Here is a 17,370-nt window from a genome sequence, read left to right on the forward strand (position 1 = left end):
ATGGATTAAAACTCTTAGACCATGAAATGCCAACAGTAAATAGAAGTCATCCCCATCAGTAAATGTGTGTTTCTAGAGGGCTCTAACATGGATTGAATCGTAAGCTGAGGTTATTCAACATTCATCAAATTACATTTCCACACATTTATAACTGATGTCACAAAAATTAGCACAATTTAGCTCAGAGAGCTCAGCTCTTCCCAATGGGCTGGGCAGCTCTACAGCACCAGATCTGCTGGGCAGATGAAACCAGAGACTTTATATCTAAATTCAACTAATATTTTATTGGAGCACAATTTTTTATTATGATGGCTTTTATAGAATTTTTAACAGACAAGAAGGAGGAGGAGAGGAGCAGCAATTCTTAAATGTTAAAGTTGATGCTGGGTTCCTCACCCCATGGCAAAACAGAAAGAGCAATTCCCAATATTCCAAGCACAGCCAGGTCAAGACAAGTAGATAATGTAAGTGGATATGTTTGTCCCCTTCTCAGCATAAAAAACATTTTAATTGACATCAAGTCTTTCCCACTGAAGTCTTGGGAATCTCTTGCCAGAGTTCTGACTGGCCTCTTCTTCCAGTCTCTTCTCCCAGGTAACAAGACTCAGGATAAGAGGAAACGGCCTCAAATTGCACCAGGGGAGGTTTAAATTTAGAAGAATTTTCTTAGAAGAATTTTCTTCATGGAAAAGGTTGTCAAGTATTGGAAGGGGCTGCCCAGGGAGGTGGGGGAGTCACCATCCCTGAAAGTGTTCAAAAAATGTCTGGATGTGGACATGGTTGAATGGTGAACATGGTGGTGGTGCTGGGTTGATGGTTGGACTTGATCACCTCAAAGGTCTTCTCCAATTTTAACTATTCCATGATTCTGTGATGCTGTGACTAAATTCATGACTCCCATGAAGGAGGATTCAATCAGCATTTCCCCCATTTTCTTCACTATTCAACATACTTCTTCTGAATAGGAATTCTCTCTCCTTCAAAAAAAAATATTTCCTTTCACTCTTCTATTATTGATACCCAGTGGCTACTTTCTCTCTCTCTGACTCCCTCTAATGTCTCATGCCAGCCTTCAACCTGAACAAGTTATTCTTCATTGGCCTGACTGCAGGATGTGCCTGAATGGAACTGAGATTTGGAACAGGCCAGTGAAGGTGACAGCTTGAAAATGCAGCATCTGGAAAGGGAGAGGTACAAAAAGCACCATTTCCAGGTGAGTTCCAAGCTCTGTGGTTGGAGATTGCATCCAACTCATGCATTTTCAGTATTGAAATGATCAAGTACTCAACTAAAATCTCAGCTGCAGCAAAATAGCTTCCTCCAATTGAATAAGAAACTGTTGAAGGACAGTTCTTCAAAAAACAAAACTCCTCTCTTTCTGAAACTAAAGGCCACAAAGTATTTTCTGGTCAAAGGCTCTATTTTTGATCAAGAGCCTCTCAAAACAATTTGACATTTTGACATTTTTCCATGTTCCTGTGATCCACATGCATAAAGCGAGATGACTGCATCCTTTCAGTATCCTGTAAAATTTGACAGGTACTGTGAAAAAGTTAAAGATTGTGTTTTGGTCTTACTTCACAATAGGCAATTTGGTGAAGGGAACAGGAGGTAGCTTCAAACCATCTGGAAGAGTGATGACTTCCATTGTCCCAGGGCATTTTGCCGTGTAGCTTTCCAAGCTCTGCGTGACATCTTTCTTTTCTAGAAAATAAAATTGAAAAACAATTTCAAACTCACATTTAATTGAGACTATAGCCTTTTTTTGTACAAAATAACTCAACTGGCATGCCAACTAATTTCTGCATTCAGCACTTGGAGTTATGTTCAACCTCGACAGATGGATCAAATAGAATTAAGTGACCTTGAACAAAAGAGTTTTCTAGATTTCTCAGAATTTTTCAAGTGCTAGTCTAGACCTACATTTTGTTAGGGTTTTTTATTGTCAAAATACAATTTTTTACAATTCCACCTATTAAATCTATATATCCAAACAAAACAATCAGCCTCACACATATTAAGGTTATTAATAATAGCATTGTATGGGAACAAAGACTGCTCTGAAACATTAGATTAAATAATATCAAAGGCAATGAAGAGAAACAAATTACTTTTGATGTTAACTTGTGTGAAAACTATCTAATCTTCAAAATAATTACACTGTGTTATGCTACTAAATCATAACAACAGGAAAGAAAGATTTTCTTTGGTTTTGCTTAAAAATACAAGAATGTTCAAACAAATATATATTATTTGGGTTATCTTCAAGAATGTACAATGATTGCATATTAGTTTTATCCAGCAATTATTTTCAATAATACATAAAACTGTGTCTCCAGAAAAAAAAATAAGTCTGTTTGGAAATATAAGGCCTCAACACAAAATTGTATTTGATCTTTATGATGCCTTCCAACCCAAACCTTTCTACAATTTTATGATTCCCTATTTCTCTGATGAAATGGAAGTCTGCAAATAGAGAAATAGAGTCTGGCAGTGTTTGTTTAGAGGGGAGAATGAGGCAGCTGAAAAGACCTATATTGTTTTAAAGTGAAAGAGTGTTGGAAGGAACCTTAAGGTCCAACCCCCCTGCCACGGGCAGAAACGCCTTCCACTGGACCAGGCTGTTCCATGTATGTGCTGCCAACAGAAATAATTATTCAATATTGAAACTGTATCTAGAAAATACTTAAAATATCAAAATACTCAATGATAAAACTCAATAGGAATGGGGAGGGTGATAACAATTAGCTATCAGTAGCAGTACTACAGAAAAACCTGAGGTGTAACTGGGTTATGCAGCAAGGTTTTGGTAGCAAGGAGTGGCCTTTGGGAGAAGGTACCAGGGTATCTCCATTCCAGACCAGCCCAAAACAAACCTGCTGCTGCCCAGAGCTGGGCCAGCCAGTTATGCTGGTGGCACCTCTGAGAGAACATATCTAAGAAAGGGTAAAAAATGCTGCATAGCAGCTGTGAGAGGGAGGAGTGAGAAAAATGTGAAAGAAACATATCCTGTAAACAGTGCCAAAAATACCAAAACCTGCCCAAAACACCGTCTTGGGCCTTGAAAAGCACAAACATCCAGCAATGCTTGTGCTGCCCACACCAATCCAGCTCAGTTTGTGAATTCTACAGCCACAAGGAGTACACACTCCTCCAAAGCAAATCACCATTGATTGTAATCCCTTCACTATGGAATTAATGGCACGTAACTGACAAATTGCCTTGCTCGTGTCTGTGTTTCACTGAGCCATTCCCCACATTTTAATTGCCTGTAGGGAATGCTCCCAAAACCACATTCATTAGACATCCATACAGACTCACAGCAGCACAGCACAGCCAGGAGCTGTAGTGGTTCAAGGCTGAGTATTACCATCAAAATTTCAGGTTATTTGCCATATTATGAGCAGGGGCACATAGTGCAAGCAGAATCCACCCAGATGGAAATCTTCACAGCTACCAGGAATGATGAAGGTAATGCTACAGCATCTGCTTAATTGGGCTTGAAACCAAAGGTCTGCCATGCCAGAGCACTGCCTTTCATTCCCTAGTGTGAAACACTGCCAGTTATTGTTCTCAAAGAAAGCAGGCTGCCATTTGCAAGAAGAATTTGTTTACAGATTTTTAAGTCACGTGGTTATTTCCTGGCAGCAGCTCCCCACACTTTCTGTGAGAAAAAAGCCAAACCAAAGCATTTTTCTATGTTGATGTGGTGTGAAACACAGCTTTAAACATGCTGCTGCCAGGCCAGCAGCTCAGTTCCTTTTCCTTAGCACCACATCTCAGCCAAGACGCTGAAGGAATCCACATCAGCAGGACACGATGGGAAGCATTCCCAATGCAAAACAGCTGCCTAATCCTGCCCAAGAGCCACTTCTGAAATCCAGCACTGGAACCTTCTCCCACGAGCAGCACCTCAGCTCACTGACCTCTGTGGCTTAATGGTTGCCACAAACCTGCTATAGAGATTGGAGCTCTGAATTCTCACAGCTTCTGGCTGCCTGACATCCTGTTCTGACAGAAGCTCCTGGGAGGAGCCACTGAACTCCTCAACCTCACTCCTGACCCACAGTTAGGAGATTTCTGTGATAGTTATCACCAGCACTTACCTTTTTGAAAAGAAGAGACAAAAGCCAGCTGTTCTTGGAGGTCTTTACCCACCTGGTGCCTTCACGCTCATCCAGCAGGAAGGCAATCACCACTTGATCCTGTGACCTGTGAATTCACCTCAACAGCTTTAAAAGCCTGTCCTGCAGCTGGGAGCACTACTGGATACTCTTGTGTAGGTATTAGAGACTCATTTATTGAGTGAGGAGTGACAGCTGATTTTCTCATCTGGATTAACTGTGTTCACAATTTTTTTCCCCTCACTTTTCCTCCGGACTCACTGAAAGACCAGGATCACAGAATGGCTGTAACCAAATAAAGCTGAGCAAAGCCTCTGGCAGCACTGACATGTGAGCACATTCTGCTCAGTATAACCCCACTGTATTTTCCCCATTTCATACCCAATTGGCTTTGACTGCTTCTGACAACCAAAAAATTTGCAATTTTTTTCCACCCATACTCTTGGAATTTCATTGCTCAACTACTTCACCTCAACATAACGAGCACTGGTTTTGTGTCCAAGCTCCTTCAAACCTTCTTCTAATATGAGAACACAAAAATCTGAGAGCTTCAGATGCACAGTCAGAAACCATTAGTGATTGAAAGCTACTAAATGTGAAAAAGACAAGACTTTCTGCTCGTTTCACAGTCCTGTGGAGCAGTATTTCACAATAATGGAGCCATTGAAAAATCAGACCAGGACAGGACAGAAGGTCAATTATAGAATAACAATTTTAAGCACTTTAGTAACTGTGATTTAACAGTGTAACACAAACAGCAGTTCATGTCTTGGCAGATAACACAGAAAGTTGGAAGAACACAATTGTTGTAACTGTGCTCTTGAATATTTGAAGAAATTTAAAATAGCTGTACTTGGGTTCAGTCACTACCCAAGGCAAAGAACAAAATCACAACATTTTTTGTTTGGCAACAATTGGTTGATGTTGTGTTGATCAAGTCACAGTGTCCCCTGCAAAACAATTCACAGCCAGGTGGAATAAAGAAAGGGAACATTTCCTGTCTGACCCACCAATCCCACTGGAACAACTTCATTTCCTTATGGAGCTCACTAAAATATTGAAAACAAATAGCTCCACACCTTCTGACTCCAATTTTACCTCAGTGATAGGCCCAAATCAACATTTTAACAAAACCCCCTCATTGCCCAGGGTGCTTTGTGCTGGCTGAGCTTTCTCCTTCTCCCTTGAAGACATCAAATAATGGTCACAAAGGAGAAGTCTGAGGAGAGCTCCTGCAGCAGTCCTGACCCAACATTCTCAGGATAGACTCAAACATCTCCTCAATGAGTTAACAGTAATATAGAACAAGACAGAAAAGGCAGTCTGATTACTGGGAAAAAAAATATATAAAAAGCAGTTTTTGCACCCATAAACACAGATATGGCCTTCCACTGCATGGAGGGAGCATACAAGAAAGATGGAGAGAGACTTTTTACAAGAGCATGTAGTGACAGGATAAGGGGAAATGGATTCAGACTGACAGAGGGCAGGTTTAGATTAGATATTAGAAAAAAAAACCTATTTTCTGAGTCTAGTAAGGCTCTGGCATAGGTTGCCCAGAGAAGCTGTGGCTGCCCCATCCCTGGAAGTGTTCAAGGCCAGGTTGGATGGCACTTGGAACAAGCTGGGATAGTGGAAGGTGTCCCTGCCCAAAGCAGAGATGATAACTTTAAGGTTGCTTCCAACTCAGACTATTCTGTGATATTTCCTTCACACACCCACACAAAATGAGAATTGCTTGGTGAGCCCTAGAGAAGAGAAAGTCCATGTCTGCTTCCAGAGGAATCTTCAGTCATGAGACTGAAGATACAAGATACAAGACCATGAAAATACAGTGTACTCTTTAAACCAAAGCATTTCAAAAAGGCTACAAAATACATTAAGACCCTCACAAAAGCTGCAGTAGGAATTGATTATTCACAGACAGCAACCACCACACACCTTTTACTCTGCAGTTAATCACAGGTTGCAGGGGGTGTGCAAAGCTCCTCAGCCTTTCAGGCAGTGCCTGAGCTCTGGTTTGGACAGGGAGCACCACATTTGTGTATTCAGGGCATTCCCCTGCCCCAAGCACAGAGCCAGAGGTGTGAGCAAAACACCTGGGCAGGACCTGCAGGACGAATCCACTCCTGCATCAGCAGGGCTGGAACTCAGCAGACAGAGCAGCTCCTGTCCCTGCAGGCAGCAGCCTCTGCTTCTCCACCCCATGAACTCTGCCAGGGACTGGGGGGTGGCATTTTCTACACTTTCAGTAACAAACAGCACCATTCATATTTTTCTGAAAAACACATGGAGCAGGTAAGCACAACTTCAAAGTGCTCAGAAATCTCCTTCTTGAACAAGCTGCTTTGACAGCAGCACAGGAACCCTGTGTTCATTCATGAACCCCCCTGAGGGTTCATCCCACTGCTGCAAGAAATGTGCGTGTTCCCCACAGACTCCAAAGCTGTTCTTAGGGACAAAGGCACTGGCAGTCACCAGAGATTATGAATTCCATTTCTTTAAAAAAATCAAGCAACATAAATCTCTAAATAAACACAGCAGAGACTAATAAAATTCACTGTTTGACACAGAAAAGAGCAGAAACTAGAAGAAAATAATTAATCTATGCTATGAGAGAGTTAGACCTGCTTTCATGAACAGAGCATCAGAGACTGACTCCACCCACACAAAGGATTCAGTTATTTGCTGTGTAATAGCTCATCTTTGAAAACCAAGTTCTCAATTTACTACTAACTTTGCAGGAAAGGGGAAGAAAATAATAATTTAGATACGAATAAAAATAGCTGTCTTTTATAGAAGCAGAATGTTTTCCACTTCTAAAAAGACTGCCACAGAGACAAAGAAAAGGAAGAGACCACTAAACACATCACAGCCTTCCATTACAAGGGTTTATATAATTGTATAAAATGTATACACACAAAGTCCCAGCCAGTTTGCACCAAAATATTTCTATTTAAAACCTGATTTTAAAAATTGACATAGCTGAAGACAGTTCATAAAGACACCATCAAAATTTCAATGTTGGTTCTCCACCATATCTCAGAACTTCAGATATCTGCATACTTTCAATACTAAAAAAAAATACATTTTGTACACACAAATTCAGGATATAAACCACTGAAATCAATGCTACTTTTTTCAGGTTAAGGAACACCAGGAGTCCTACCTTTACAAAAAGTGGAGTAAATTAGACATAGATAACTTCTATAACAATAAGTGAAGTTCAGGACTGCTGTAAAGCTGCTTATGGGCAAGGCAGGTTTTGTAAATATTCCCAGATACAATGGTGTAACTGTTAAACATATCTGATTCTGGATTTATGTGGAAGAAACAGAGGTAGAGGATGGAAAGAATAACACATTGATTTCTGCAATGAACATTTTCCCCAATATACTGTTATGCACAGGAATTTGGCCAGAAAGGTTTATCAGGATTCAAAACTTCAATGTCTCCACCAGTGATGTAAACTTGCTTCAGAATAGGATGGTTTAATCGTTGAAAAAAATGGGAAACTGGCTGAAAACTTAAAATGAAGACATGTCAGCTCTCTCTCCAAATGTCCAGTTGATTTTTCCCATCCCTCTGTGAAAACATCCCTTCAGTATCATTCCCACCCCTCTCATCTTCCCTTGGCACATCCAATCCCACTCAATGGACATCACATGGGGAGTTCACCAAGGTACATGAATGATCCATTTTTAAACATGGACATTTCATTTTCCATATAAACTGCCAATTTCAACAGCAGCCTTGACTCCAGTGCTTTAATTTGAATTTAGGGTGAGAGAGCAGTATTGAGTCTGTTAAATGTCATATAAAATATATTTGAATTTTAGTAATATAGCAGCTCCTAAAATAGCTTCCTTTGGTACAAAAAAAAAATTAGCACTTAATAATACAGCATAAATTCTTCATGTCTTCATCTGTCCAATTGAAGTAGCTCTTCCCCAAAGAAATTTCTTTTTTTTTTCTGGAATAAAAACCTTGCAATCTGCCTCCAATTGCACACCTGTATATTCTCCCACAATTAATTGAGGGAAATCACATTTCTTCAAGATCAGAGGTACCTACATGAAGACAGCAATTTTGGGCTAAAGCTCCAAGACTTCATTTTGTTCATGAATGACCTTAAAGAATTAATAGCAAATTTTGCCATAAAAAAGCACTATTTTACTGTAACAATTGATCTGCTGATCATAGCCTAAGAATTTGGCTATGGCATTGCCTGGAGTTTTTGTCTGTACCTCACTGACCCATAAGTCTAAGCAAAGATAAATCATATGTGAGACTTTCAGATGGGTCTGTAATGCTAAATATTTGATTCGCAGTACATTATTTTGACATATAACTTATGACTCAAAATTTTGTTGTGTTTCATATTTAGTGCTATGCAAATGAATTTAAATCTTTTATTCCTGTTGCTAGTTAACTCATTTCATTCAAACTTCCAAAGAAAACTCAAAGTCTAAAAGGCATTTAATTCAGGTAAATAAATTACACCCTCTTAATAAAGCAGTTTGAGCAAAGTTCTTTAAGAAACTGACTTGTCTCTACAAAACACAAATTCCAGGGAGATATTCTAAAAGTGAGGGGTTAAAAAAGCAGGAAGAAGTGTAGCAGGAACACAACAGTGCTGAAGTTTGATAGCATAGAACTGATGAAAACACAGAAGCAGATGAAAAGCAGCAGCAGTCACAGTACCATGATGAATAAGACTTAACTGGCTTCTAAGGAGTCTCCTTCTTCAAATAAAATCTCCCAAGTCTTTTATTCCAACACATCAGAAAGCATTTCCATTCAGGCTTTTTTAATATATTCATTCTTAGACCACACTGTGCCACTGCTATACATCAAACACACAAGGTGACAAGTCTGTTTAATTACATTTTTATACATATATATACACACATACATTTATTTATATATAAGTACACAGGAAAGATATGGCATTAAGCTGAAGCTGTGAAATATTTCAAAGTAATGGCTAAGAACTACCAGGCTGCTATAAATATTCCCTGGTAATTATACTGTAGATTTCCATCTTCATCCTGAAATCAGTTAATTTGAATATTACAAGACCAACCAAAGTAGCTCCCTTTTGAAAGGTTTATTGGTTGGGCAATACCAACTTGCAGGTACTTTGTCAGCTGAAATACAACACAGTGCATTAAAACCAGTTCATCAGTGTCAGTTAAGTAAACCTCACTCCAGCTCTGAAGTTTACACCAAGTTTTAATTTGCACTAAATTCTCTGTTCAGTCTGATTAAAACATCATTCTTTTTAGCCCTTGCAAGTCAGTAACATTTACCTTTCCAGAAATGAATTTACACACTACAGATGATCTATGCTGCCCTAATTTAAATGCAATTTAAAGTATTTTAAGCCTTGCAGAACAAAAGAGAAGCTACAGAGCAGTTGTGCCTCCAGTGCAGAGCTTTGGGGATTACCTGGGACAGCACCAGCAGACTCTGGAAGAGCAGGATTCCAACACAGGACCTCTTATCCTCCACTCTCAACTAACATCATCACAATCAAGTCTACTCTAGGAATTCTTCCAAATAACCTTGGCTTGACAACAAATTGTGATATTGTCACTTTTGCAGTTTTCTAATAGCTGACATCTGTTTTGACAAGTGCAGCTTTGCGCTGGGGTAGAGATAATTTCCTTGACAGTAGCTGGGCTGGGGCTGAGTTTTGGGAATTGTGCTGAAAATAACATTGATAATACAGGGATGATTTGGTTATTGCTGAGTACATGACTGGGAATCTCTTTCCTCAACACCCTAAACTCATTCACTTATTGTTTCTATCTTTTCTAATCATTAATGAACCAACATACACATAGATGGTTTTGTTTTTTTTGTTTTTTAATTCAGGAATACTATATCAACTAAATCACACTCATTTCAATGCTCCATCATTCCTTGAAAATAAATCAGGCTTCAAAGATGCTCCAACCTCTTCCTACTAAATCAGAATTATCCACACACCTACTAGTATTTACTAGAGCTTCTAATAATGCACCCAATACTGAGTCAAATTTATTGAACTCCAGAGGAGTTCAAAGGATGGAATTTGGTTTACCTCACTTCAAGAGAAGCATCCATGACCAGGGTCACTTAGTCAGTACTGAAAAAGCCACAGATGTGTAAGGGGAATGATGAATCTTGTAAAAAGAATCACTGCTGTGGCCAGGGTCACTAGGAAGTCTATGACATAGATATATCAGTTGGAAGAACTTCCATCCCTCTTGAACTCTTAAAAAAATACAGCAATGCACTTGCCATTTGTAATTCTAAAGCGAGGATAAAAACTCTTTAAGAAATTAACTGCAACTGTAATTCAGCTGTTTAAAATTAAAATGCTTTTAGTGCCTTTGAACCTTATCTGGTACCTGAAATTTATTACTGTTCATTTTACAGTTCAGATCACTCCCCACCATAAACCACCTCTAATTACATTTCAAAATAATTTCACAGATTTATTCTCTATAGAGGAAGGACCAGCCTTGGAATCTTTTTTCCCAAACAGAAAACCTTGATCCAAATGTTCTGATACAGCTCAATCTTCCCTGAGTGTCTCTTTCCATACCTCAGTTATCTTTCAGTTCTGGCAGGCTTCCTGCTTCTGTGTGAAGTTATTATTTTTCATGAGTTGAGAAAGTTACACCTCAAAATCTTTTCTGGGCTTATGTCTTTATTTGTAATATTTATAATCTTGTTTCCTCTAACCTAAATATAAAAAACAGGAGAAAAAAAAAAAAAAGAAGAGCAGCACTATGAGAATAGGCAGGAGAAATGGCAAACAGAGGGGAGAAATGGTGAGCAATCAGCTCAAACTGAAATGAGCTGAAACTCTCAACAGCTCTGGCTACAGCTCTGAAAACATGGGGGAATCAGAAAGTCACAGCAAGATTTGAACAGCAGAACAGGAGGCAGTGAGGTGAACAGAGTCACAAGCTGCTCCAGTAGTCCCTCAAAAAAAAAAAAAAGCCATTTTAAATTATTCCATGCCCAAAAGTTATTTATGAGCTCATAGGTTATTCTTATCCCCTGCTCCAGTGAAATTCATTTAGCCCAATCTCTGTGGGGTGGTAGAACCCACCAAGTGCCTGTGCAGCTCCATTCTCCCAGGTTTGGATGGAAATTCAGGACAACTGTTACAATTTTAAGTAAAGATCCTCAGAAACCAAGTCTGGTCTTTATTGCTGCTTGGCAGGAGGGCTACAAAGGGTTAAAGTCATTTCCACATTCACTTGTGGCCTAGCTGTCAATTTTCAGGAGCCCAGTTTAATATTCTTCCTTATTTTCCATACTTTCCACATAGCAATTTAAAATTTAAATGACACTGAGGGAATGCATATGCAATCTGTTCTATAAATAAAAATGTCTAAAATACTGCATAATTTCCTCTTTCAAAATGCAAGATGGAAAGACATATTTTAAGAGTTGTAAGACACCACGTCTGACATCACCAAATTACACTCAGTTCAGGCTTAACCATAATTCCTGAAGATTAACAAAGTTTGGGGTCTCTTTCTTAGATCAAGCTCATCAATTCTTTGCAGAGGGCACAACCTCACCCTGGCAGCTGATATTTCACCTGAGCACAGCAGGCGTGAAAGGAGAAGGTTCCAGAAGTGCTCTCACATTAATGGTGTGAAGACCCTCAGCTACCAACAAGTCCAAGCTGTCAAGGCAATCAAGGTGGCCTTCCCAGCCAACACTGACAAGGCCATCCCAACTCATCTACAGGGTGAGGGGAACTGAAACAGCATTCAGCAGAAATTTTGGCAGAAATTCTTCACTAGTTGCAATGATCTCAGTACAGGGTGAGAATAAACATCTTTAAGAAACATGATTTAAGAAACAGCTACACAGAGGAAGGACAAACACACCAGGATATTCTGGGAAGTTCTCTCAAGAACAAAGACATCCAAACCCCTGATCAACAGATGAACAATTACTCCTGTGTGTTTAATGCAGAATCAACAGAGAGTCAGTAGTTTAATTCATTGAGTACATGACAGAGCAGTGGAGAGCTCACATGTGAAGGCTGTCACCTCTCCAGAAGACTGCAAAGAACTGAAGTGCAGCAACAATAACCACAGGACAGGAAGATCTTGGCAGAGCTACACTAATAAATACACATTACTTCTCAAACAACAAAATAGATGAACCCTGAGGATCTTTAAGGAGTTAGCCCACCAAAAAAAAATAAAAAATAAAAAAAAAAAAAAAGGAATTGAATACTCCTAGTTCCATCCCATGCTATGCACAGTGGGTTAGAAAACTTCACCTTAGCACATGGAGGTCCCTGCCACAGAGGCAAATGGCAGGAATCCTGAAATCCTGGAAACCTGCTGAATGTCTGAAAGAACAGGAACTTGCAGGGGTGAGGGACTGTTCTGATCTGCTCAAGCTGAAAAGAGACAAGTTTTGCCTTGATCTACAAATGCAGGAAGGAATTAGGTTCTGAACATACCCAAAACAAAGATTAAAACACAAACAAGGTTAAATGTTGGGATCCAAAGTAGGTAACTTCATTTCTTGGCAGAGGAGGAAAGAAGGAGAAAATAGGGAAGTAGGAGAATGCCAGCAATGATGATGAGAAGCACAGGAAAGGGTTACCCCAGCACTGCTCACAGAGTGCATGGCAGATCTCCCTGGGTGCCACAGGACACCCCAGGGTCCCTCCCAGAGCTGCCCAGCCAGGGAGCAGAGCCAGGGCAGCAGCAGCAGCAGGGTGGAGCAGCCAGGACAGCAAAGACTCCAGCACTTTGTAGACCTCACAGATTTTTGGGCACTTGCTTAGAGAGGATTTTGTGAGTGGCAACCTCACATCCACCTCCCAGAACAGCACATCACTGGTGACCTCCATCTCTGCTCCCCTAAAATCAATTGGCTGCTCCTCAGTACCCAGGCCAAGTTCACCTGATGTTCCCAAGTTCATTCCTCCCTTCCCTAACAGATCAACACCAAGGTCTTTCAGTGATCTTCTAACAGGTGCCTCATTTTCTAAAAGGAAGCAGTTTAAAGCTTTCACTTTCAAACCTCCAATCTTCCAAGAGGCAATGGAGAAACATTCCCAACTCTGTACTCATTCACCAAGGACTGCCTGGTGAGTGGACAGTCACATTTCCTTAGCAGCTGTCTCCATATAATTATGTTGACATAACAGATGAGCCAACTCAGAATTATTTGCACTCAATGCAAGCCACAACCCATTCAAGTTGTATTAACATTATCAGTGAAGAGCCACAGTAAAATAATGGTGATTTTTTCCAAATATCTGACATTATTCAATTCAAATTCACTGAGCTGTACACACAGTTTTGTTTCAAAAAGCATCATGCAAAAGATAGTTTCAATTCCAAGCAACTTTGCAACTGCACATTTTAATTCTTATTTAAAGAAAGTGATTCTTAATTGTTACCATTAAAACATAATAGCTTGAGATTAGAGGTTTTACACAGAATTTAGTACCTCTTTTTGCTTTGCAGAAGACTGCATTTTACATATTTATGCAACTAAACAGCTTAATTTTAAATCAAACTTTTAGCTTCCATGTGGTTAAAATAGTGACTGACATCTCCCATTTACTTGATTATATTCTTTATTTAGATTTGCCAGGCTGCATAGTTGGAGATTCAAGTAAATTCAAGTAAACATAGACAAGCTGTATTTTAAAATGCATGATTCAATTCAAACATTAAATTTTGTTTTAAACACAAACCAGTTTTGAATGCATTTGTGTTCCATTAATAGAAGCAAGAGTTTCTAATTAATAGATCTAGATTTCATTGGAACAAGTAAATCTCAGCAGCTGAACTTCTAATTGGAGAATAAATCAGAATCCCAGCTTCAACTGAACTAGCAAATGAACAGAATTAAATTTAAAAATGAGAAAATGTTCCTTTTCTGTGTCTAGAGGCAGCTAATTCCGAGAGAAAAAGGGTTAGAAGGTCAAGTTCCAGAGCCAAATGTTTAGGTGGTAACTTCTCAGCTTAAGAGTTTTCACTTCTATTTATTCTAATTTTAAAAATTAACTGCAAACTACCCTAACTTGAAATACAAGAATAGGATTTAGCAGATAGTCAGTAACAAGCTTTAAAAATATGAAGGAAAGAACATATTCAAGTGAAAACTGACTTTCCAAAAGAGTGAGTTTTTCTCCACCCTTAGCAACTGGTGACTTTCTATGCAGCATAGAAAAACAGGAAAATCTGAGCACTCTTGAACTCCAATACAACTGCATTAATTCTGTTTTCTAATTAAACCTTCAATTGATTAACAAAACCTGGAAATTTCAGTCATGTGGCATCAGAGAACTCTAATGACACCTTTTTACTGGTTTATAAGGGAACAGTTCACAGTAAAACTGTAACCTAATCCTCTGCCTTCAATTCTCTTGCTTTTGTCCTTTACTACAATTCAAGACTGAAGGTTTGTTGGTTTATTTTTCCCTAATATTCCAATATTTTTATAAGAACTATAAATTTTAAGTAATTTTTCTATGCTAAATGGACTCTTGCACAACATCAGGTTGGACTGGATGATCTTGGAAGCCTTTTGCAACCTTAATGATTCTATGGTCACACAATATCAATCTCAGCAGAGTTTCCAAAAAAAATACAGGCCAGAAATACACTTCTGGCACTTCTTATCAATAAAAGACACCAAACTCAACAGCAAGTTCCATTTTGGATGCATTCAGGAGAGAAGGAAAAAAATATTCAACTGTTTTTCAAACACATGGGAGAATATTTAGTTTGATTTTTTCAAAGGCACTAAACATCAGAGTTATCCTAGGCCTTAGGAAACTGGAAGCTTTACTCAGACATACAATGTCTGAAGGCAAAGAACACAGAAGATTCTTGTCTTTGGGAGTTCAAACCTTTTAAGGATTGGGGATTAACAATATCACATGTGGAAATGCAGAGTGGAAGAGTTTTAAACCTTGTCTTCAGCACAACTTTCCATACATATATCAACAAAGCTTCACTGTAAGTCCTGGAAAATCCAAGGACCTTTTGACAGCAAAGAAGATCTACAGGCAGAAAGCAAATTTATTTCAGTTTATCAGTTCCCCTCCTTCCTCCTGGCATTGATTTGAGCCACTAAACAGAGGGAAAAAAGCAGGCAAATACCAAAAGTTTGCCAACAAAGTTCTTTGCTGCAGGAGTCACTAAGGGGAGACATTTGGCCATAACTGAAGGAGAAAAGAAAAAAAAAAAAAAAGCCAACCTATACTTTTTCACTTCCATCCTCTTTATTGTAAACAAAGGAGTAACTGGGAAAAATGCATTTTTTGCCTGACTTACTGAGAAGCAAAACCAATTTTTAAAATCTTTCAGCACTCATTAAGATCATTGATTTCATTAAGCTGGGTGATAAACAAGTCACTATGGAATATTTTTCCTAAGAAACAAAATACAAAATAACAGTTGTCACTTTTGGCTTTTTCAGGTGATTCTGTAAATATTACATGGTTCTATCCCACTGAAGGGTCCTCACACACATCATTCCCATTGCTGAAAATCATCCACAGACGTTAATTGCATTTCAACCTTTGACAAATCAAATCCTGTTAAAATATATTGACTGCAGAATGTAGAGGAACTTAAGGCCACTGTCCCAGTGAAACTCTGCTTAACTTAGGTCCATCACATTCAGCTTCCAAAAGTTAGAAACACAGAATGGTTTGGGTTGGAAAGGACCTTAAAGATCATGTAATTTCAACTCTGTTGACTGACTACCATCAATAACCCACTGAGGCATACACAGAACTCCCCAACTTCCCTGCTCTCCATTCCTTCCCAAATTAATTCTATTTCAAAACAGAGTCACATTATTTGATTATGGATCAGAAGAAAGTGCAAATCTCTGCTTCTTTAAAAATCCTACCTTGGTCAGAAAGGAAATCCAGCATGGTCTGGAGCAGGAAGGAGAGATGCCTGACACACAGGGCAGGATTGCCCATCCTCCTGGAAGCATAGACCAGCTCATGGAGCAGACGCATCTGCACTGCAGCCCATCCCCTGTGAGTTCCTGGGGAAATGCAGGGAATATATCATCATATTTAATGGATTGTAAAGGTGGAAATCATCACAAACACCTTGGTTTTGGTTTTCTTCACATGCTAAGCAGTAATTTTATGGCACTCATACCAATCACCCAATGACTGTTACAAAATCCAACCCTTGTACTCAACACAAAAAATATATTTGCTTGAATATCTAAACATGAAATCAAGTTTTGTTTTGTATGCTTGTCTCTTGATTAATAAATGTACAGTTAAAATTCTGAAGATGAAGTTAACACTTCCCAAAATCCAAAATTATACTCAAAACTTTTAATTTTTTTAAATTCTCTGGACAATGCACATGAGATTTCATACAGAAATTGAAATCATAGAATCACAGAATGGTTTGGACTGAAAAGGACCTTAAAGATCATCTATTTCCAACTCCCTGCCATAAGGCAGGGACACCTTCCCCTAGACCAGGTGGCTCCAAGCCCCATCCAACCTGGCCTTGAACACTTCCAGGGATGGGGCAGCCACAGCTTCTCTGAGCAACCTGTACCAGGGCCTCACCACCCTCACAGTAAAGAATTTCTTTCTAATATCCAGTTTAAACCTACTCTTTCAGTTTGAAGCCATTTCCCCTTGTCTTGTCACTCCATGCCCTTGTAAAGAAAAAAAAACTTCCCAGGAATTCTTAACTCTCTTTAAAGATCAAGCAAGAGATATTTTTTTATACATGCTTTCCCAGGCAATAAAAGCAATAAAACTTTAGAACACAAGGCACATTTCCTGATTTTCAGTCTTTAAGTTTCAGGCTATGAATTACTTCATATTTGTAGAGTATCTATGGGAAGAATAAATAGATGATCTTAACATAACCTTCCTTTCAGAACCATAATATGCAGCACTCTTCATGAAGCTTAACCTGCTTTTAGTAGTAAGCAACAGCAATAATTTTTAAATAACAGATATTTCAAGATGTTCAATACTTCATAAACTTCAACAGCCTTCCTTGTAATATCACCCATCAGCATTTGGCAAACTGTTTTAGGAATATTTACTGCAACCAAACCTTGAGAGTTTATATTTTGAGAGTCTCATTATTTTTCATGTGTGAAATGTCATTTCTATCTTAGAGTTTGCAGTGATCTTTCCATATGTCTCCAAAAGAGCCATTTCGGGGATAAAAAACGAGACAACTCACTTCAGTGCAAC

General features: G+C 38.9%; 1 protein-coding gene across 5 annotated transcripts in view; it reads right to left on the minus strand.

The window, feature by feature from the left end:
• The window catches only part of TRAPPC9 (trafficking protein particle complex subunit 9), a 447,139-nt gene that overhangs the window by 401,666 nt on the left and 28,103 nt on the right, over positions 1-17,370 (minus strand). For all 5 annotated transcript variants that reach the window (XM_077189358.1, XM_077189354.1, XM_077189371.1 and 2 more), the window contains 2 exons: positions 16,035-16,178; positions 1,578-1,704 (listed from right to left, as the gene is read on the minus strand). In XM_077189358.1, the coding sequence (XP_077045473.1) occupies positions 1,578-1,704; positions 16,035-16,178 (271 nt within the window). The remainder of the gene's footprint in view (positions 1-1,577; positions 1,705-16,034; positions 16,179-17,370) is intronic.

This window comes from Agelaius phoeniceus, chromosome 1 (genome assembly GCF_051311805.1).
Source record: "Agelaius phoeniceus isolate bAgePho1 chromosome 1, bAgePho1.hap1, whole genome shotgun sequence".
NCBI classification, from domain to species: domain Eukaryota; kingdom Metazoa; phylum Chordata; class Aves; order Passeriformes; family Icteridae; genus Agelaius; species Agelaius phoeniceus.